Source organism: Schistocerca nitens, chromosome 1, assembly GCF_023898315.1.
Source record: "Schistocerca nitens isolate TAMUIC-IGC-003100 chromosome 1, iqSchNite1.1, whole genome shotgun sequence".
In the NCBI taxonomy this organism is placed as follows: Eukaryota; Metazoa; Arthropoda; class Insecta; order Orthoptera; family Acrididae; genus Schistocerca; species Schistocerca nitens.
The window spans coordinates 116,074,865-116,098,451 of NC_064614.1; the positions used below are offsets into that span (position 1 = coordinate 116,074,865).

Sequence of the window (23,587 nt, forward strand, 5' to 3'; positions counted from 1 at the left end):
ACGCAACAGTTTCACAACCACACAGTTTCTCTGTGCTCTGTCAAAACAAATGTTTTTAATGTTTTTGAAGTTGTATTTCGTTTGGAAGTTTTGATTCTTCAATTTCATTGTTGTAACGTAGTTCACACCTGTTTATTTGTTATTTTCATTTCTGTGAGGTGTCTATGGGATATCTTGCCTGCGCTCACTATTCATCACATTTACTTGCGACGATAATGTATTCTTACCACATGGCTCATATTCTATAACTAGTGTGTGGTATGACAGCTGCCAAGACTACAGAAAGAGAACAAACATTTCAATGACTACTGGACAGATAGTTCATAATGTTGTGGGGGGGGGGGGGGGGGGGGGGTGAAGAGTGACATGATGGAGTGTTGAACACAGCTCGACTAGTTTACAGTCTACAGTCCACTTAACCACCACGCCACAGCTGTTGAAAGTCTCTTGATATTGCAATGATTAGGCTTGGACTGTTCACTGTTTCTGTTTCACTTTTCTTTTACAGTTCAGTACATCTTCATGCTTTTTTTTTTTTTTTTTTTTTTTTTCCACAGTTCATTACTTCGTTGTTTTCATGCTTGATCTGTGGTCAGTTTTTGATGGTCTATCCACTGGGCTGTCTTGTTGCGATGGGCAGTTTCCCTTGTTAGTGTTTTAAAAGACAAAACCAAGCTTAGTAGTCGCAGAGTTTTTAACAGTCTGAGTATTTTGAAAGAATCACTACAAGTTTATTTGTTTGTTTATATTTCTTTTGCATGTAGTCATCAAATGATTGTTACAGAGGTGTAGTGCATATTATCGTATGCACTTTGAATTAGTAGTGTCATTTGAAATAGAACTAGTGGAAAGCTTAGTACATATGAAGAAGGTACACATTGTGCAGAAAAGGGCTAGAAGACAAGTCCCTATAAGAGAAGCGTAACATACATGGAGATATACTTATTCAGTTGCGTGCTGGATAGTATCGGCCAAATAAAGAACATTAATACCCTTAAGCACAAAGTGAAAGAAATACTGGAGAAAAATTATTTTTATTCCTTGAATGAATTTGCGTGTGTGTGTGTGTAAAAAAGTGATAGAATACAACATGTAATTGTTACTGAAGTACATCAGATGGCTGAATGAATAAATAAATAAATAAATAAAGTTGTGTACATAGGTTTAACACACATTTACCTACAAAGGTAAATGTATAATACAGCTTAAAGTTCTTTCAGTGAATTCAGACATTTATTTACAAGAAACCTCTTTAATTTTGTTTTAAATGGATTCTCAGTATATTCTCATATCGATTGTGGCAATTTCTTGTACCACATCGAGCAGCTGAAATATGGACTATGGTCTGTTACTTTGTTTCATTCATTGTCTGTAGTAACTGTGCTTATTTCCTGCTTTGTGATTATGTACATCATAAGATTTAGATTATGTCTGTCTATAATGTTTTACAAAAAAAATGTGACATACACACACAAACACATGAGTGTACAGTGAAATGATTATTTTTGATAAGGGTATCACAACAGTGTGTAACCCCAAAAGCTCTCTTTAGTAGTAACACTATTCTGTTAAAATGCACATCAGTGGCACACCGTCAAAGCTCTACCCCATAACTTTGATAGTTTTCAAACACTTTTAAGTAATACTATCTGTGATGTCCACATATCGTAATTCTTTCTTGATCTTCTGGAAATTTTATATTGAGTTGTAGCAAAATCAGATCTTGTTGGTCTTCATTCAGTTCTGAAAGTTTTTGAAGAGTTTTTACTGAGGTGTAGTTCGTCAAATGACATAGTATATTTAGTATATTTGAATAATTTTCTATCACTACATGAAGTAATACCTTTCATTGTAATTAATTAAGTAGTACTTATTTTAAAAGCATACTTCATTGCAAATAGACTGATAAATGGCTGAACTGCAAACAAAAATGACCTTTCCCACAAAAGACAGTGTAACTGTGGTAAAATGGGCTGATAGTTGAATGTCAATAATATTGAACATTGCATATCAGTGACTGCCACATTGATTTTATGTTTGCACAGATTTCAAGCAAACTACTTCAGACACACCGAACACTTCATCACTGTGTGCAGTGGTTAAATGCACAGCTAAATATATATTTTAGTTTATTTATTTAGTATTATTATTTTGAGCTTTTCATCATTACAGAGGCTTATCTCCAACATAATAATTTACTTGGAAATTACAATACAAACAATAAAGTTCTTAAACTATATTTTCAAAATATTCCTCCAGGTGTTTCGATCTTGTGTGTCCTCTTCCTCGGCGCCCATTCTCCTCATTGTATGCTGTACATTCTGGAGCCAGGTGGTCATAGGTCGTCTTCTTCTTATCCCCTCCGGTTCCCACTCCAGTATCAATTTTGGTATTCTGGTTTTCTCCATTCGTCGTACATGTCCGTACCACTGTAATTTCTTCCTATCCATTACGTCATATATTCTTTCTTTTATTTCCATTTTCCTTATTATTTCGGTATTCCTTATCTTTTCTTTCCTGGAGATTCTTGCCGATCTTCTCCAGAAGTCCATCTCTAGAGCTTGTAATTTTTTAATGTGCTTCATGTTAATTGTCCAGGTCTCCGTTCCATACAGAACCACACGCTCTAATATGGATTTGTATATTAATTTTTTAGTTCTGCTCATTACATTCCTGCTCCATAAGACTGAGTTAAGCATCCCAATGACCCTCCGTCCACTACTAATTCTTTTATTGATTTCTGAATCTGATTTTCCCTCGATTTCTAAAATGGATCCCAAATAACAGAAAGTATTTATCTTTTTGATTTTCTTTCCTTCAATTTAGTCTTTCAAATATTACTGAATTAATAAATTGAAATTAACTGTACACACTTAAGGTTAATTTGTCTGTCTAGAATAATTTATATATGTGGTAAATGATACTACTGCATTTGAGGCAGTAGGTGTCAGGTTTGGATGAAGTTACTTGAATGACCCCTCTTTTCATCACAACAAAAAATATTTTGTTTTTTCATGCAATTATGTGTCCATTCATAGAAAACTCATTAATATTTTTTTTTATTAGGAAACCTATGATCTTGGGAATTATTTAAGATCAAAACTAGGTTCCCAACAGGTTGGAGAAGTGATATAAGTGTTTTTCAATGCCTTCGTAATTTTTCCAGAAATTGGAAAGTGACATACATTAATATTTTTTGTAACTTTCTTTGTGACTTAAATACCTACGTAACTGCATTCTGTGATCTGTACGGCTCTCTTAACTTCTGAAAAAATTAAAAATCAAGAGCTTCATAAAGACCTGAGTTATGAGTATTTCTACAGGTACACTATGTGATCAAAAGTACCTGGACACCTGGCTGAAAATGACTTAAAAGTTTGTGGCACCCTCCATTGGCAATGCTGGAATTCAATGTGATTTGTCACTCCAAACAGTGTTTTTCCGCTGTTAAATCGTCCAACGTTTACGCTCCTTACAACAAGCAAGGCATCGTTTGGCATTTACTGGCGTGTTATGTGGCTCGTGAGCAGCCGCTTGACCATGAAATCCAAGTTTTCTCACCTCCCACCTAACTGTCATAGTGCTTGTTGAGTTTGGAATTCCTGTGTGATGGTGTGCACAGATGTCTGCCTATTACACATCACAACCCTCTTCAACTGTTGGTGGTCTCTGTCAGTCAACAGATGAGGTCGGCCTGTACGCTTTTATGCCGTACATGTCCCTTCACGTCTCCACTTCACTATCACGTTGGAAACAGTGGACCTAGGGATGTTTAGGAGTGTAGAAATCTTGTGCACAGATGTATGACACAAGTAACACCCAATCACCTGACCCCGTCTGAAGTCCGTGATTTCTGTGGAGCACCCCATTCTGCTCTGTCACAATGTCTAATGACTACTGAGGTCGCTGGTATGGAGTACCTGGCAGTAGGTGGCAGCACAATGCATCTAACATGAAAAACATATGTTTTTGGGGTGTCCGGATACTTCTGATCATAATGTACATACCACTTTGCACGGACACTCTTGCTTTTGTAAAAAAAGAGGTATACTTATCTTTGTGACTTGTTGAAATATGAGTCTGCAACACTGCTTGTAATGTAACACAAAAAGGTGCTCAATGGCTAAGTGCAGATAATCATAGGTAAACTTCACAGTACATAGCATATGAAATTTACAGCAACTGTCTGTTCACTTCTAAGAGGTCACTAAAATGACGTTCCCTGTTTAAGTCAGCCCTGGAAGATGATCTGTAGCCAAGTGGGCAAGAGCTGCTCTTCTGTCTTCCAAGTAGGCTTCTGTCTGATGTCATCCAGTCATTGGCAAATTGTACTGAGCCAGCAGTTGGCTCCATCCTCAGCGCCGCCTGTGGTGCTGGTGGAACTCTTACAGGTGCCAAGTCTCTATGGTACTGGGACCAGCTCGTATCTTTGCACCTTGGTGCTTTTGCCCTGTCTTTGTCTTGTTTGAATGACACATCATTTGCTGAGCCAAATTATCAGAACGTCATGAAAATTAAAAATAAAAGAAAGTTTTAATCTGAGACCAAAAAAATTTCACAGAAGTTTTTATGTTGTAAGTCTAAGAAAATGTGCAGTTTTTTGTGAAAATCCTAGGTGGACAATTACAAATCCTAAAATTATGGGGTGTTTCGACATGGAATGACCATATAGTGTAACATAGATCTGACACTAATGAGTGAATCATTGAGTACCCTGCACTCAAACAATGACAACAACAAGAACACTATTAATAATCATAATAATGATGATGATGTTAATGATGCTATTTTACATTTTCAGGGCAACGATAAAGCAGTTACTGTTTACTGCTATGGTTCCAAAGGATGTAGTTAATGAAGAGAAGATAATATTACTGCAAAAAATTTGGTTGAAAATGTCTGAAAAAGCCCGGAAAGCTTTTCATGAAATGGGAGAGAGAGATTTCAGGTAAGGATTTTTGTTGGGTGTTGTGTTTATTTCAGATGCTGGCATTGTTCACAGATCTAGATTAGCAGTACATGTTTCATTAGTTGTTTACTTCTTAATATTCTGTAGTAGAAAGCTGACTGACTGTCTGAGTTTCAAATAAAAGAGGGAAAGCTATATATGTAGGAATGAGTTGTTGTGGTCTTCAGTCCTGAGACTGGTTTGATGCAGCTCTCCATGCTACTCTATCCTGTGCAAGCTTCTTCATCTCCCAGTACCTACTGCAACCTACATCCTTCTGAATCTGCTTAGTGTATGCATCTCTTGGTCTCCCCCTACGATTTTTACCCTCCACGCTGCCCTCCAATACTAAATTGGTGATCCCTTGATGCCTCAGAACATGTCCTACCAACCGATCCCTTCTTCTGGTCAAGTTGTGCCACAAACTCCTCTTCTCCCCAATCCTATTCAGTACCTCCTCATTAGTTATGTGATCTACCCACCTAATCTTCAGCATTCTTCTGTAGCACCACATTTCGAAAGCTTCTATTCTCTTCTTGTCCAAACTATTTATCGTCCATGTTTCACTTCCATACATGGCTACACTCCATACAAATACTTTCAGAAAAGACTTCCTGACACTTAAATCTATACTCGATGTTAACAAATTTCTCTTCTTCAGAAACGCTTTCCTTGCCATTGCCAGTCTACATTTTATATCCTCTCTACTTCGACCATCATCAGTTATTTTGCTCCCCAAATAGCAAAACTCCTTTACTACTTTAAGTGTCTCATTTCCTAATCTAATACCCTCAACATCACCCGACTTAATTCGACTACATTCCATTATCCTCGTTTTGCTTTTGTTGATGTTCATCTTATATCCTCCCTTCAAGACACCATCCATTCCATTCAACTGCTCTTCCAAGTCCTTTGCTGTCTCTGACAGAATTACAATGTCATCGGCGAACCTCAAAGTTTTTATTTCTTCTCCATGGATTTTAATACCTACTCCGAATTTTTCTTTTGTTTCCTTTACTGCTTGCTCAATATACAGATTGAATAACATCGGGGAGAGGCTACAACCCTGTCTTACTCCCTTCCCAACCACTGCTTCCCTTTCATGTCCCTCGACTCTTATAACTGCCATCTGGTTTCTGTACAAATTGTAAATAGCCTTTCGCTCCCTGTATTTTACCCCTGCCACCTTTAGAATTTGAAAGAGAGTATTCCAGTCAACATTGTCAAAAGCTTTCTCTAAGTCTACAAATGCTAGAAACGTAGGTTTGCCTTTCCTTAATCTTTCTTCTAAGATAAGTCGTAAGGTCAGTATTGCCTCACGTGTCCCAATATTTCTACGGAATCCAAACTGATCTTCCCCGAGGTCGGCTTCTACTAGTTTTTCCATTCGTCTGTAAAGAATTCGTGTTAGTATTTTGCAGCTGTGGCTTATTAAACTGATTGTTCGGTAATTTTCACATCTGTCAACACCTGCTTTCTTTGGGATTGGAATTATTATATTCTTCTTGAAGTCTGAGGGTATTTCGCCTGTTTCATACATCTTGCTCACCAGATGGTAGAGTTTTGTCAGGACTGGCTCTCCCAAGGCCGTCAGTAGTTCCAATGGAATGTTGTCTACTCCGGGGGCCTTGTTTCGACTCAGGTCTTTCAGTGCTCTGTCAAACTCTTCACGCAGTATCGTATCTCCCATTTCATCTTCATCTACATCCTCTTCCATTTCCATAATATTGTCCTCAAGTACATCGCCCTTGTATAGACCCTCTATATACTCCTTCCACCTTTCTGCTTTCCCTTCTTTGCTTAGAACTGGGTTTCCATCTGAGCTCTTGATGTTCATACAAGTGGTTCTCTTCTCTCCAAAGGTCTCTTTAATTTTCCTGTAGGCAGTATCTATCTTACCCCTAGTAAGATAAGCCTCTACATCCTTACATTTGTCCTCTAGCCATGCCTGCTTAGCCATTTTGCACTTCCTGTCGATCTCATTTTTGAGACGTTTGTATTCCTTTTTGCCTGCTTCATTTACTGCATTTTTATATTTTCTCCTTTCATCAATTAAATTCAATATTTCTTCTGTTACCCAAGGATTTCTACTAGCCCTCGTCTTTTTACCTACTTGATACTCTGCTGCCTTCACTACTTCATCCCTCAAAGCTACCCATTCTTCTTCTACTGTATTTCTTTCCCCCATTCCTGTCAATTGTTCCCTTATGCTCTCCCTGAAACTCTGTAGAACCTCTGGTTCTTTCAGTTTATCCAGGTCCCATCTCCTTAAATTCCCACCTTTTTGCAGTTTCTTCAGTTTTAATCTACAGGTCATAACCAATAGATTGTGGTCAGAGTCCACATCTGCCCCTGGAAATGTCTTACAATTTAAAACCTGGTTCCTAAATCTCTGTCTTACCATTATATAATCAATCTGATACCTTTTAGTATCTCCAGGGTTCTTCCATGTATACAACCTTCTATCATGATTCTTAAACCAAGTGTTAGCTATGATTAAATTGTGCTCTGTGCAAAATTCTACCAGGCGGCTTCCTCTTTCATTTCTTAGCCCCAATCCATATTCACCTACTATGTTTCCTTCTCTCCCTTTTCCTACACTGGAATTCCAGTCACCCATAACTATTAAATTTTCATCTCCCTTCACAATCTGAATAATTTCTTTTATTTCATCATACATTTCTTCAATTTCTTCGTCATCTGCAGAGGTAGTTGGCATATAAACTTGTACTACTGTAGTAGGTGTGGGCTTCGTATCTATCTTGGCCACAATAATGCGTTCACTAAGCTGTTTGTAGTAGCTTACCCGCGTTCCTATTTTCCTATTCATTATTAAACCTACTCCTGCATTACCCCTATTTGACTTTGTGTTTATAACCCTGTAGTCACCTGACCAGAAGTCTTGTTCCTCCTGCCACCGAACTTCACTAATTCCCACTATATCTAACTTTAACCTATCCATTTCCCTTTTCAAATTTTCTAACCTACCTGCCCGATTAAGGGACCTGACATTCCACGCTCCGATCCGTAGAACGCCAGTTTTCTTTCTCCTGATAACGACATCCTCTTGAGTAGTCCCCGCCCGGAGATCCGAATGGGGGACTATTTTACCTCCGGAATATTTTACCCAAGAGGACGCCATCATCATTTAATCATACAGTAAAGCTGCATGCCCTCGGGAAAAATTACGGCCGTAGTTTCCCCTTGCTTTCAGCCGTTCGCAGTACCAGCACAGCAAGGCCGTTTTGGTTATTGTTACAAGGCCAGATCAGTCAATCATCCAGACTGTTGCCCTTGCAGCTACTGAAAAGGCTGCTGCCCCTCTTCAGGAACCACACGTTTGTCTGGCCTCTCAACAGATACCCCTCCGTTATGGTTGTACCTACGGTACGGCTATCTGTATCGATGAGGCACGCAAGCCTCCCCACCAACGGCAAGGTCCATGGTTCATGGGGGGGGGTAGGAATGAGAAGGTATCAAAATTTTTAGTCTCAATTGACAGGAAGAATGACAATCTCCGGTTACTTCTCTTGTATTACAGGTACCAAATCTTTACACATTTCTTTACCATGCTTTTTGTGAATGTATAATGAAACTTCGAATATGTGGTAGAATCAAGATATCAATCTTTGTTATTGTTATAACCTTTAATCACCAATAGTTGTGTGGAAATTCAAACACTCTCACTTAGGAACAATAGCTCATTACATAACAACAACTCAGTATCTCTTATTCGACTGCCATGCCGTGACATGCGGCCGGCGCTGTTCGTAGCTAGGTGGCGCTCCCGCGCTCAGCCGAGTTGCGGAGCGCCTCTATCGCGGTTTGCGCGTACTGTCGTGGCGCCACTGTTAAATGTCGTGGCACTGTCACAACACTTTTCCCCCCGTGGGAAAAAAAAAAAAAAAAAAAAACACACACTCACTTCCTTGGAGACATGGACAGTGTGGAGACATCCATGGCCTCTTGTGAGGCCCCGAGAAGATCCCGCGGAGAGATACGAGAGTATGGTTGAAAATGTCCAGGACGGAAGCTCGTGCGTGGAACGTGCCTCCTGGACAAGATGATGGGTGAAAACTCTGGAGCAGCATCCATAGGTGTCGTGGACCTGGGGGTGTGCTCCAGCGAGATGGGTCCCGGAGAAGGTGGCGTCGTGACTGGGGCCGGTTCCGGCGTACTCGGAAGCGGTAGCGACGTTGGCTGCAGCAACACGTACGGTAGATCGGAGCAGCGACAGGACTGGCTTCTCGGGCTGGTGGCAGGACTGGCTTCTCGGGCTGGTGGAGGCGAAGGAAGGGGCGGTGGCACCAGCGTGGTCACCACTCGTGTGCGCATCTGGTCCTAATGGCGAACAACCATGCCGTCGTCCGTACGTATTTCACAAATCCAGCGGCCGTGAAGAGCCTTGACCACCCCTGGAATCCATTTAGGGCGAGATCCATACCTTCGTGCCCACACGTCGACGTCCACCAAGTATTTTCCCGCACTAGGGGACACAGCACAAGGCCTGACAGGGTGAAGCAGGTGCAGTAGAGTGTGCGGTTGGCGGCCATGCAAGAGTTCAGCAGGGCTGCGATCACCCAGAGGTGTGAAGCGATAAGAACTCAGAAATTGCAGCAGAGCGTCATCTTTGCAAAAATCACTAAGGAATTTTTTCATCTGGCTTTTGAAAGTGCGGATGGAAGGTCGGTGCTGTAACATGATGAATCCCTTGTCCAGTACAAAAATCACGGAAGGCCTGCGAAGAGAACTGAGGGCCACTGTCCGTGACAATCGTGGATGGAAAACCTTCTAGCGCAAAGATTTTGGACAAAGCCAGCGTCGTCGCCGCAGTGGTGGGCGACGGACATCGAACAACAAACGGAAACTTCGAGAAGGCGTCAATCAACAGTAGCCAATAAGTACCGAGGAAGGGGCCGGCAAAGTCAGCGTGCACCCATTCCCACGGCTGCGCCGGATCAGGCCACGGAGAGGGCATTGTACGAGGTGCAGCCAGTTGTTGAGCACACTGACCACACGCAGCAACCATGTGGGCGATGTCCGAATCAATACCGGCCCAATAACCGTGCCTCCGGGCCAGGGACTTAGTCCGAGAAATAACCCAATGGCCTTCATGCAACAGTTTGAAAACATCTTTGCGATGAGAGGCTGGCACCACGACCCGTGGAGATGCGCCATCTGTGGCCAGAAGAACAACACCATCACGAACAGACAGACGAAGGCGCAAGGCATGGTAGTTGCGAAGGGGATCCAATGCCCGGCCCTTGGTCTTGTCGGGCCAACCCCGTTGAACAAAACCGATCACCTGACGCAGGACCGGGTCCCGCGCAGTAGCCGACGCGACCTGCGAACCTGTAAGTGGAAAACCCTCGACCGCACGACGTTCTTCCTCATCAATGTGGAAACAGAGTAGTTCATCACGATCGAAAACCGGGTTGGGGCCCATCGGCAATCGCGACAATGTGTCAGCGTTGGCATGCTGGGCTGTGGGGCGATAGTGAATCTCATACTGAAAACGAGACAAGTATAAGGCCCAACGTTGCAGGCGGTGAGCTGCCTTATCCGGAAACGACGCCGATGGGCTGAACAGAGAGACCAGCGGCTTGTGGTCGGTGATGAGGTGAAACTTAGAACCATACAAAAAAACGCTGAACTTTTTTAAAGCATAAATGATAGCGAGCGCCTCCTTTTCGATTTGAGAGTAACGCCGTTGCGCTTCGTTGAGGGTCTTGGAAGCATAGGCGATGGGTCGTTCTGTCCCAACCTCATACCGATGGGTGAGAACAGCCCCTAGACCATACTGTGACGCGTCAGTCGCCAGAACCAAGTGCTGACCCGGACGGAATGTGGCAAGACAAGGCGCCGACTGCAAATGAGCCTTCAGGTGGACAAAAGCCTGCTCACACTCGTCGTAGCAACACAAAGGGACGTTTTTGCGTAACAGCTGATGCAGAGGATGAGCTACCGCCGCCGCGGATGGAATGAATTTGTGATAATAAGCAATCTTACCTAGAAACGCCTGAAGTTCTTTGACCGTAGACGGCCGGGGCAGAGCGTTAATGGCCGCAATGTGCTGACGTACAGGACGTATACCCTCACGGGACAAGTGGAAACCAAGATACACAATGGAGGGTGGGAAGAACTGTGACTTGTCCAGATTGCACCTCAACCCAGCCGAATGCAAAACCCGAAACAGTGAACGCAAATTGCGAAGGTGCTCCTCAGTGGAGGCCCCCGTGACAACAATGTCATCCAGATAGTTTATGCAGCCGGGAACGGAAGCCGTGAGCTGTTCCAAAAACCGCTGAAAAATGGCCGGCGCGCTAGTGACGCCAAATGGTAACCGCTGGTACTGATACAACCCACAAGGAGTGTTGATGACAAGAAATTCCTTGGAAGAAGCATCCAATGGCAACTGACGGTATGCCTCCGATAAGTCAAGTTTGGAAAAGAACTGGCCTCCAGCGAGCTTGGTAAATAACTCCTCAGGACGGGGAAGAGGATAAGTGTCAATGAGGCTCTGAGCATTGACAGTGGCTTTAAAATCACCACACAATCGCAGACTCCCGTTTGGTTTAGAAACCACCACGATTAGCAATGCCCATTCGCTGGAGGTAACAGGAAGGAGAATCCCTGAAGCTGTTAACCTGTCTATCTCAGCCTTGACAGGTGCACGCAACGCCACCGGAATAGGCCGTGCCCGGAAAAACTTAGGGCGAGCTGTAGGTTTAAGAGTAATGTGGGCTTCAAAATCCTTGTCACGACCCAGACCAGCAGAGACCACAGACGAAAATTCAGAACACAATCCATCCAGCTGTTGATACGGAATATCCTCAGATATGAGGTGCACATCATCATCAGTGGACAACCCGAACAACTGGAAAGCATCATAACCGAACAGGTTTTCAGTGCCCGCATGATCCACCACATAAAACGTGAGGGGCCTAACAACAGACTTGTAGGCAGTGGAAGCATCAAACTGGCCAATGATAGGAATTTTCTGTTTATTGTAAGTTCTCAGATTTCGCGTAACTGGAGACAAGGGTGGGAAGCCCAGCTCCAAATACGTGCGAGAATTAATGAGAGTTACTGCAGAGCCAGTGTCCACTTGCATGCGAATGTCTTTATCCAGAACATGAACAGTAACAAACAACTTATTTGTTTGAGAAAGCACACAGTTAACATCCATGTCCGATGCCTCATCCTCGTCGACAGGAACTTTAGGGGACTGACACACAGAAACAATGTGGCCGTTTTTCCTACATGCATTACACGTGGCCCAACATTTTGGACACGCGGCCCTGTCATGCTGTACGAAACAACGTGGACAAGAAGGAAGTGAGGAACGAACCTGCTTCTGTGGTTGCTGTTTTCGCTGCGAGCGTTGCGGCCCAACGCGACGTTGTTTACGCGAGTGAACCACCGCCACATCTTTGTTCTCCTGTGAAACAGGCAAATTGTCCGTGTCGAAAGTTGACTGTACAGTGCCTACATCACACCACGTGTCTATTTGCGCGCCAGCAGCGTGAGACACTTCAAAGGATTGAGCGATGCTTAGAACTTCCGACAACGATGGGTTTGGCAGTTGTAGGGTACGTTGCCAAACTTCTTTATCAGGAGCAAGCCGTAGAATAGCATCCCTAACCATTGAATCAGCATAAGACTCATGATGAGTGTCCGTGACTAACTGACATTTCCTACTCAGACCGTGTAGTTCCGCCGCCCAAGCCCGGTAAGATTGTTGGGGCTGTTTACGACACCGGTAGAACGCCACGCGGGCGGCAACAACGTGGGTGTTTTTTCGGTAATAGTTAGACAATAAGTCACACATTTCTTGGAAGGACAGAGAGGCAGGTTCCTGCGGAGGGGCTAACTGACATAGCAGCTGATAGATCCGTGGGGAAATCCAAGATAGAAATAACGACTTACACATAGGAGTGTCGACAACGCCGAAAGCCAAGAAGTGTTGCCGCAAACACTTCTCATAATCCTCCCAGTCTTCAGCGGCCTCGTCGTAAGGAGGGAATGGAGGCGGAGAAGAGGAAGACAGACGATGAGTGAGCGACGTCGACAACGCCTGTTTGTTGTTCAATGAGTGCTTGCATAAGCTGTTACATGTCTGCTCCGTCACGAACACACAAATCCACAATGCAGTGAAAATATCCGACCTCGTTGCCAAAAAGTGTTATAACCTTTAATCACCAATAATTGCGTGGATATTCAAACACTCTCACTTAGGAACAATAGCTCGTTACATGATAACAACTCAGTATCTCTTATTCGACTGCCATGCCGTGACATGCGGCCGGCGCCGTTCGTAGCTAGGTGGCGCTCCCGCGCTCTGCCGAGTTGCGGAGTGCCTCTATCGCCGTTTGCGCGTACTGTCGTGGCGGCACTGTTAAATGTTGTGGCACTGTCACAACAGTTATGTTCATGTATAAAGTTAATTAGTGAAATGAGATAATGGCAATATGAAAGCTAAGGTGGAAGCAAGCCCACGCTGGATGAACAACCATCGTGTAATTACAGTATTAATGTGTGGCCTCCCATTGATGGCAGTGTATCCTTAAAGTGAGAAGTATCATTCAAATGTTACTGTCTCAGATTAACCAATTTCCATTCTCTGAAAGATACAGTGGCAAATTCAATCAATTGCCATTTCTACAATGAATCTGAATAAAATGATTTTTTCGTAGTCTTAACTCTGGTATGTATTTATTACATCATAGTTGCTATAGTTTAAAAACAGGCCGTATTTCATCAAGCATTCATTAAAAATCTGTCAGAGTTGCAGTACATGTGTGTGACGACTAGTTTTGAACCAGCTGGTTCGTTCTCAAGCCTGGCTTACTGACACTGCACTGAAATAGCTTTGTCTTAACTGCAAAACATCAAAATGGCAATACATGCTTTATAGAATGTTCACAGACCAGTGTCACAATCAACATGTGTCTCTAAGCAAGTCAGAGTTTAGTTGGTGAATGATGCAACCAGCCACAAATACTTATTAAACTTTTTTTTATAGTGCCATCTTCATATGGCTAATATTTTTAGTTACACAGATGTTTTGGCCAACAGCATGTTGTCTGCTCCCATACAGAACAAGAATGTTTGAATATTTAGTGCTATTTTATAAGTTGTTTCATTAATAAAAATACACGAAAATGCTTGCATTTATTTACATATGATGCAAAATATTTATGTTCACTTACATAATTCTCAGCCAGCATATGATGATTTGTTTTGTTGTGGTCCATGTGGTTTTCGAGGTTGGTATATAACATGCCTGATTTCACAGTTGGCATGGTTTATGATGAGGTAGGATAATCCCGTGGCAGGACTGGAATGGAAAATGATGAAGTGGGTAGGTGTTGCACTTGCCTTCCACAGATGTATGACCACTGCGGAAAGTGGCTGGGACTGAGTACAGCTTAGAGGTGGACTAGGATGTTGTGGAGGTTGGGTAGGCAACAGAACACTACTTTAATAGGGGCTGGGAAGAATGTTGGATAAGACATCATTGGAACTGGAAAACCACCTGGGCCACAACAAAACAATCTACCGGACCTTATGTAAGTGAACACACTATCTTGCATCATATATAAATAAAGTTATTGCAAGCACATTTTTATTAATGAAACAATTTATAATGTGGCACTAAAATCTCAAATATTCTTGTGTAGTGTGGGAACAGACGACATGCTGTTGGTTAAAACATCTGTGTAACTAAAAATATTAGCCATCTGAAGATGGGCATGGTGGCTCAAAGCCAGTTAAGGCGCTAAAATAAAACATTTAAAAAGTATTAGTGACTGGTTACATCATTCACCTATTATCATTAACAGCTGTGGGGTTCACAAGATCCAACATGGATAAAATAACATTAGAAGTCAGAGTTTGATTCTGACTTGCTTTGAGGCACATGTTAATTGTGACAGCCATCAGCGAACATTTTATAAAGCCTGTATTGTCATTTTGATGTTTGTTATTAAGCTCAAGGTGATGCACTACCCAAACCTTTTTGAAAATAATGTCAGTGAAATTGTGATGATCAGTCATTTTGTCTAGCAAAGCAGTATTGACATTGAGTCTTCTATGCTGATTCAGCTGCTGCTGGGGATACAGGTGACCAATTCCTAGTGTCTGTTTTGTGTCTGGGAGAAAACCATAGGTGCATCTCACTGTTTGGGAATTATTCCATCGTTTGTCACAGGACGAGGATCTGCTTGTGCATTTACTGCTTGCTTGTGGCTTGCATTCCTATTGAATTCTGCACTTCATGGTGTTCTTCTTTCTTTAGCCAGTACAGCAACACTTTTCCCTTGTCTGGAGGTCAGATGGATATATCCTGAGTACTACATGCAATGCTTCAATGACACACTGCCAAAAGCTCTTCTCAACCAAAGAAGTTTTCTGTGTTACACCCTGTTAACTATCTACGCCGTGTTATGAGCAGAAGTCTGTGTGTCCACATAGTTTCACAATATCCCGTGATCACAGCTAGGATAGCATGAAGATTTCTTATTGTTTGTATTGCCAGTTTATACTGGCTCGACTAGTAGTAGTGTTTCATCATGTTTCTGCCTCTCTTGCTCAGTTCTTCAGTAAGAGTACTCCATCCCAAAAGACACCGAGGTATGTGATCATGGACTTTCTTTATATGGATCTGTTACTTGGTCACTTAAAAGGTTTCTTTTTTAGTAGCGTGTACATGGTCTTTTCAATTGCAACATACAGTTTAATTCCTTTGCACCCTTTATGTAATTCTTTGAGGACTGTGCTACATCCTTCTTTCAGTTTACTTTGGGAGCTTCTCTCCACAAGTATCACACTTCTTCAGCATACACCATTACTGCTATGAATGCTTCATTGTCCTGCAGCTCTCCTAATACTGCGTTGAGAACCAGATTGCAAAAACAGAGAACCACTTAAGAATTGTTGTGGGGAATTTTTTGAAATTTCTTTTATAAGTGTCTCATTGGCACAACAGAGTTGCTTCTCTGTTTTGGCACTAGTTCTGAAAACAATTGTGTGACATTTGTGGGCAGTCAATGCCCATCAGGCGATCAGTAAGTGATCAAACACCCCCATGATACTATCATTGTGGATGCAATGTACTAACGCAGAGCATTTTTTCTTGAGAGTTATCACCCCGTTTACAGTGTCTTCTATCACACCCCACTTCTAAACCCATATTGTTGGCAGTTCATTCCGTGAAGTCTTTTTCTACTGTAGTCTGTACCGCAGCTTCTGCAGCAATTTCCCTATGGGTCCGAGAGAGCTGATTTGTCTAGAAGTCTTCAGAGTTAGTGGATCCTTGTCTTCACCATTTTTCGAAATAATCGCATTTGATTTCTTCCAAATATCAGGTTTTCTTCACCACAATAAACATGCATTATAGAGCTGGCACAAATATGCATGTGAAGGGCATGTAGAACTTTAGCAGGAATAAAGTGATACACAAATGGCACATTCTGATGTAGGAAAAGTCAATGTATAACAAAGTATGATACTAAATAATTTTAATTTACATTAATTTCACTATGTCTACATTAAATGATCATTGAGTTAAAATACACAGATCAAATATTGTACAAAAATAAAGAGAAGATTTTATAAAGTAGAAAGAGCATGTCTTATACTGGCATATTACTATTTGTATTAAAGTGAAATGGACATGGTAAATCACTAAGGTTCTAGCAACGTTTACACGACACATCTTCAGTGTACTTCCTGAAGGAACACGTGGGGGCTAATAGAAGCAGTGATGAGTCAAGAATTCCTTAACCTGACTTGAAATTTGCCAGGTCATTTTTTATTTAATTTTGGGCGAAGTTTATTATAAATAACTTCCCAATTATACAGGGTCCATTTTTATTTAGGGTGGTGTTGGTGGGCACTAAATGAAAGTTTCCTTTTTACCGAGTGTTATTGGAATGGATATTTTAATTTTTTTTGGTGAGAGTAGGATTTTCCATTGAATATTTTTTCACAAAAACATACACATGTATACATAGAAGCAGAAGGATTTCTAGCTTTTACAGAGTGGCCAACAGGTTTTGTCCTATTTTACACCTTTCATTATTCTTATAATTCTTTTTTGTAGACTGAAGAGCTTTTGGGTAGGAGAAGTGTTACCCAAGAAAATAATTCCATATTTCAGTTGTGAGTATACATAGGCATAATATACAATTTTCAGACAATCTTTGTTGCAGCATCCTTCTAATATTTTCATTTAGTAATGAAGCAATGCACGCACACTTGACAGCCATGCACATTAGCGATGAATTGTTATCTGTGAGAGTGCACTGTGAAAGAACAATACTGTGAATTCCTGATACAGTCCGCCATGGGCGAGTGTCTATTTAAACCCTGCAGCACTACGCTTGCACTCTGTTATCATGTTATTACTGCTTGCATACATTTGCCTTATCTTATTTTGTTCAGTGTATGTTATGGTGATTAGTGTACTTGCCACAGTCTAATAAAGTTGAGCTTACATTCTGGGTTGTGTTGTGTGCCCAAGCTACAAGAAGTAGCATGCACTGCTTAATTTCTTTTGCTTTTGCAAACGTCAATTACAGTTACAAACATAAAATACATTTAGATCTTAGTCTTACAAGTAGTAATTAAACAGTAAATTGATGCTTACCAAAATACATTACATCTTACACATATTAATACAGCCAGTTATTTTTTAATACATTATTTTACAGCTCTTAAACTTAACCATTTAAAATTCGTTGAGTGAGTAGACACACTTTTCAATTAAGAATTATTTTAGCTTTGATCCGAATTGCTTTTTATTGCTGTTTTTCATGGACTCCGGCAGTTTATTATACCATATCAGTCCATTAGTATATGGGCTCTGGTCAGTCATTTTTAATCTTGTTCTTTATCAGTAGTAATTCTCTTTGGACCTGGTGTTGTGGTCATGTATATCACTACATTTAGTTACTTCAGTATTCTGTGAGACAAAAAATTAATTAATTTATTAAGATACAAAGAGGATATGGTGAAGTACTTGTGTTGTCTGAAAACACCACGGCAAGAGTATTTATAGCCTAGACCATGTATAATCCTTAATCCTCTTTTTTGTAGCAGTAGTACTCTGTTTAGGTGAATGTCTGCAGCACAACCCCATATTTCTTTACAGTAGCTAAGATGGGGATAGATTGTCCCATAATACACCGGTTTAAGCATGTGGGTTGGCACCGTTTTGGACAGTTGGCTAAGAAGATACAGCCCATTGTTGACTTTTTTACATACAGCATTAATGTGGCTAATCCACCAGAGGTTTGAGTCCAGATGGACCCCTAGAAATTTACTCCCGTTTGCTTACTCTGCCACTATGCCGCATACCTCATTTTAGCATGAATCGTGAGAGCTGCCAGTTGTAAATATTAGCATCTGGGATTTATTTACATTAACCTTTAATCCTTGTGCATGAAAATATGAACTTAATTCTAATATCCCAGTACTTGCTGAGAATTTCAGTTCCTCACAGTCTTTACCATGAAATAAAACTGAGATGTCATGAGCATAATTTACAATGTGCGAGTTAATGGGATGTACGTCATTAATATATGCTAAAAATAGGAAAGGTCCAAGAATTGAGCCTTGATGGACTCATTGTGTCACTGTTTCACTTGTGGATTTAAAGGCTAACATCTTATTGTCAATTTGATGTGTAAGTTTGGTGTACTGTTTCCGATTCACCAGATAGGTGGGTAGAAGTTTCATTGATGCATCACTGCTATTGTATGTCCGCAGTTTTTTTAGGAGAAACTCGTGGTTTACCGAGTAAAAAGCTTTGCTCAGGTCAATGAATGTTCTGGCTGTGTCCATATCCCATTCTGTATTGCTGTATACTTTATGAAAGAAATTGGTAACAGCAGTGGTCGTGCTTAGGTCTTTTTGAAACCCATGCTGCAATTTGGTAAGCATTTTGTGTCTTAAGAAAAATCTTATGACTTGTGATAGGATAACTGTTTCAAATATCCAAAATGCAGATTTTTACTCTGCAGCAGAGTGTGCACTGATATGCAACTTCCTGGCAGATTAAAACTGTGTGCTTTGTTTCAAATATTTGAGTGAAGGTAGGGATTGGTGATATTGGTCTATAATTTGAAACTTCTTCTTTACTTCCCTTCTTATGGATTGGCTGCATTTTTCAATATGCATCCCCCATTTAAGATTACCCTGGAGCCGTACACCAAAGAACTTAATGTTGTCTAAGCTGTGTAGGTCCTAGTCAGATATCTGGATCAGAACAGTTCGTTCACCGTTTTTCACATTATGGGAGTGTGCCACTGTCTTCCATTTATTACAGTTTTTTTGGCGACTGAACCAGTTTTCAGTATTGTTCAGTGTGTCTGTTGTACATCTGAGACATTTCCATTTCTTTCCCACACACTAGCACACTTGTATCATCAGCGAACTGGATGGTGTTCTTACAGAACTTGTTTAGGTCATTCGCATATAACAGAAATAGATGATGTTTCAGAACTGAGCCTTGTGGCATGCCATATATAATGGCTTTATAGTCTGAATAGTATTGAGTCAATTTGCTGAAACTTTGATGTTGTACTTCAGGTACTTAGGTATGATTTTATCCAGTTTTTAGGTGTTCCTCTAACACTCTGTTGTCAAGTTTAGGCAATAGTTTTGTGTGATCTATGATATCAAAAGCCTTAGAGGCATCTAGTACTTCACTTAATTGTTCGAAATTGCTGAATCAGTTGTTCATCCTTTCCTGAAACCATGTTGTGCTGTTGATAGTATGTTGTGCTGTTCCAGGAACTCTATTACTCTCCTTTGAAAAATAATTTCTGTTGTTTTTGAGAATACAGATAGTAGAGCAGTGGACTGTTAGATTAGATTAGATTCAGTTTTCGTTCCATAGACTCAAAAAATGAGATGATTCTCGTGGGTTGTTAACCACTTCTTCCTTTTTTAACTTTTTTGAATAGTGGTTTGAGCTTAGCTGTTTTTAGGCATGATCGGAAAATTCCATTTTGAAAGGAACTATTACAAAGGTGAGCTAATGGTTCAACAATGTGATCTACACATTTGTTAATAAGACTGTCTGGGATGCTTTTTATTCCAGCGGAATGGTTCTTTTTTAAAGTTCTGATAAATGACAGGACTTCTTTCTGTGTTGTATTGGAATTTTGAGGATAAATGTTATCAGTTTGATATTTCACTATATTCCATACAGCTTCCATTTTGTTATTGGCGTCATTTATATAGCATTCATTTGCCATTACTTTAACTTCTGTGACAACTTTTTTTAAGTATCATTTTATATTTTTTAAATCATTAGATACTACATAAGACTTCGAGATCTCATACAATCTTTGCTTTTCAGCACATTACTGTTTTTATACTTGTTGTCAACCTGCAATTTTTTCCTGTTAAGCCTACTACACATGATTTTTCTGATTTTTTTTTTTTTTTTTTTTTTTTTTTTTTTTACTGGAAATGACATGTTAAAATAATATGTAAAGATATCCATAAATATGTTGAACTTCTCATCTGTGTTTTTGTACCTTTACGGTTCAGTTCATGTTTCCTTCTGTAATAAATTCCTAAAGTATTCAATGTTTTGATGACTGAAGGTTCCATTATTTTCATTGTTTCAATGTATGTAATTAAGTTAAAGATATTTAAAAAAGCTGTGCATAGTGGTCACTGACCCTTTGCTGAAGTTTCTAGCTGTGTATTCATGCCTTTCCTTGATTATTATTATCATATCAGTAGCAGTGCTGGATAGACTAGTAATTCTGGTAGGGGAATTTATAATTGGTACCATGTTGTATGTTGCAAAAATAGCTATAAGATCAGCTCTATCTTTTGAAACTGGGACCAGGTGATTTATTCCTTTCCAATTTCAGGACTCTTTCCTCACCTTCTCTTCTGAAAGACTATTATGTCTCCATCACATAATTCCCTGCTTATGTTCCACAGCTTTCTGTGCTCATCAACTTTGCCCTCTGCAGTGTTATCTGGAAAGAGAATCTTCACCACTAATTGTATGCGTTGTCGCAAGTTTTCTGTCGTGCTGCCTCTGCTCATTTTAGAGTTGATAATTTTGTTAGAGATTTTATCTTTTGACAGACAGTTTTATATAGTGTGCCAATGAATCAAGATGCAGTTTGTGCCATGCATTGGGCAGTCTTTAAATAGTTGCTTCAGGTTCCTGTATCTGCCCAGTCTGTGAACTCTTTTTTTTCCCCCCCCCCCCCCCCCCCCCCTCCATGGTGCAGTCTGTTTGGTTGAGTCTGCTTTCACTTCTGGCTTCTCTTCTCAATCCTTAGAGAAACTTGTTCCACGGTACTTGTCAACGTCAGCTAATTTGTCTTACGACTTGTATTCCAGCTTTCACACTCTCTAGTATTGCAGTGACAAGCTTTTGATGTTTTGTGTCCATGTTGTCATTTATTTCCACAGGGTCTAGACAGCAGAAAATACTCCTCAGATAGTTTCACTTGGCTTTCCTTATATTGTGTCATATCTTCGACAAGTTTAATGTTTTGTCACCTCATGAGTTCATTTGTACAGAAATCGGCTGTAAAATTTATAAAATTGTGGTCACTCATGGTGAAGCCTCTTTCAGCTTTCCAGGTTCTGATCTTCCTGACCAAATGTTGTCAGTTATTGAGATGACTCGACATCCAGATGTATTTTGTGTGTTTCCACTCAATAATGACTTGAGGAATAATTTTCTGGGGTAACTCATCACTTAGAAAGAAAGAACTGAATTCACGAAAGTCAGCAGTAAGAATAATATTTAGTATTCACCTGCAGTCATCATGTTGGTCCCTCTTCAAGAAATTTGGCATTTCAACTGCACCATCCACTAATGAAGTTCATCGTAAATAATCCATCAAACTTAGAGGAGAATAATGATGTCTCTATCTGCAAGCCTAGGGGGAAAATGCTCTTCCTTTTGCTGAGTATGTTGTCGGTTTTTGTAGGACAATAACCATTGCTGTATGCTACTTCTTTAATTGTTTTCAATGTTGTTGTTGTTGTGGTCTTCAGTCCTGAGACTGGTTTGATGCAGCTCTCTATGCTAATCTATCTTGTGCAAGCTCCTTCATCTCCCAGTACCTACTGCAACCTACATCCTTCTGAATCTGCTTAGTGTATTCATCTCTTGGTCTACCTCTACGATTTTTACCCTCCACACTGCCCTCCAATGCTAAATTTGTGATCCCTTGATGCCTCAGGACATGTCCTACCAACCGATCCCTTCTTCTAGCCATAAACGTCTCTTCTCCCCAATCTTATTCAATACCTCCTCGTTAGTTACGTGATCTACCCACCTAATCTTCAACATTCTTCTGTAGCACCACATTTCAAAAGCTTCTATTCTCTTCTTGTCCAAACTATTTATTGTCCATGTTTCACTTCCATACATGGCTACACTCCATACAAATACTTTCAGAAACGACTTCCTGACACTTAAATCTATACTCGATATTAACAAATTTCTCTTCTTCAGAAACGCTTTCTTTGCCATTGCCAGTCTACATTTTATATCCTCTCTACTTCGACCATCATCAGTTATTTTGCTCCCCAAATAGCAAAACTCCTTTACTACTTTTAAGTGTCTCATTTCCTAATCTAATACCCTCAGCATCACCCGACTTAATTCAACTACATTCCATTATCCTCGTTTTGCTTTTGTTGATGTTCATCTTATATCCTCCTTTCAAGACACTGTCCATTCCGTTCAACTGCTCTTCCAAGTCCTTTGCTGTCTCTGACAGAATTACAATGTCATCGGCGAACCTCAAAGTTTTTATTTCTTCTCCCTGGATTTTAATACCTATTCCAAATTTTTCTTTTGTTTCCTTTACTGCTTGCTCAATATACAGATTGAATAACATTGGGGAGAGGCTACAACGACTGCTTCCCTTTCATGCCCCTCGACTCTTATAACTGCCATCTGGTTTCTGTACAATTGTAAATAGCCTTTCGCTCCCTGTATTTTACCCCTGCCACCTTTAGAATTTGAAAGAGAGTAATCCAGTCAACGTTTCAAAAGCTTTCTCTAAGTCTACAAATGCTAGAAACGTAGGTTTGCCTTTCCTTAATCTTTCTTCTAAGATAAGTTGTAAGGTCAGTATTGCCTCACATATTCCAACATTTCTACGGAAACCAAACTGATCTTCTCCGAGGTCGGTTCTACCAGTTTTTCCATTCGTCTGTAAATAATTCACGTTAGAATTTTACAGCTGTGACTTATTAAACTGATAGTTTGGTAATTTTCACATCTGTCAACACCTGCTTTCTTTGTGATTGGAATTATTATATTCTTCTTGAAGTCTGAGGGTATTTCGCCTGTCTCGTACATCTTGCTCACCAGATGGTAAAGTTTTGTCAGGACTGGCTCTCCCAAGGCGTCAGTAGTTCTAATGGAATGTTGTCTACTCCCGGGGCCTTGTTTCGACTCAGGTCTTTCAGTTCTCTGTCAAACTCTTCACGCAGTATCTTATCTCCCATTTCATCTTCATCTACATCCTCTTCCATTTCCATAATATTGCCCTCAAGTACATCGCCCTTCCACCTTTCTGCTGTCCCCTCTTTGCTTAGAACTGGGTTTCCATCTGAGCTCTTGATATTCATACA

At 40.6% G+C, this 23,587-nt stretch overlaps 1 protein-coding gene across 1 annotated transcript in view; it reads left to right on the top strand.

Annotated features, from left to right (window-relative positions):
* LOC126262324 (uncharacterized) overlaps positions 1–23,587 on the top strand; it is a gene marked incomplete in the record, with an annotated part of 175,556 nt that overhangs the window by 86,199 nt on the left and 65,770 nt on the right. Inside the window, 1 exon segment of the mRNA XM_049959293.1 lies at positions 4,802–4,948. Within this exon segment, the coding sequence (XP_049815250.1) occupies positions 4,802–4,948 (147 nt within the window).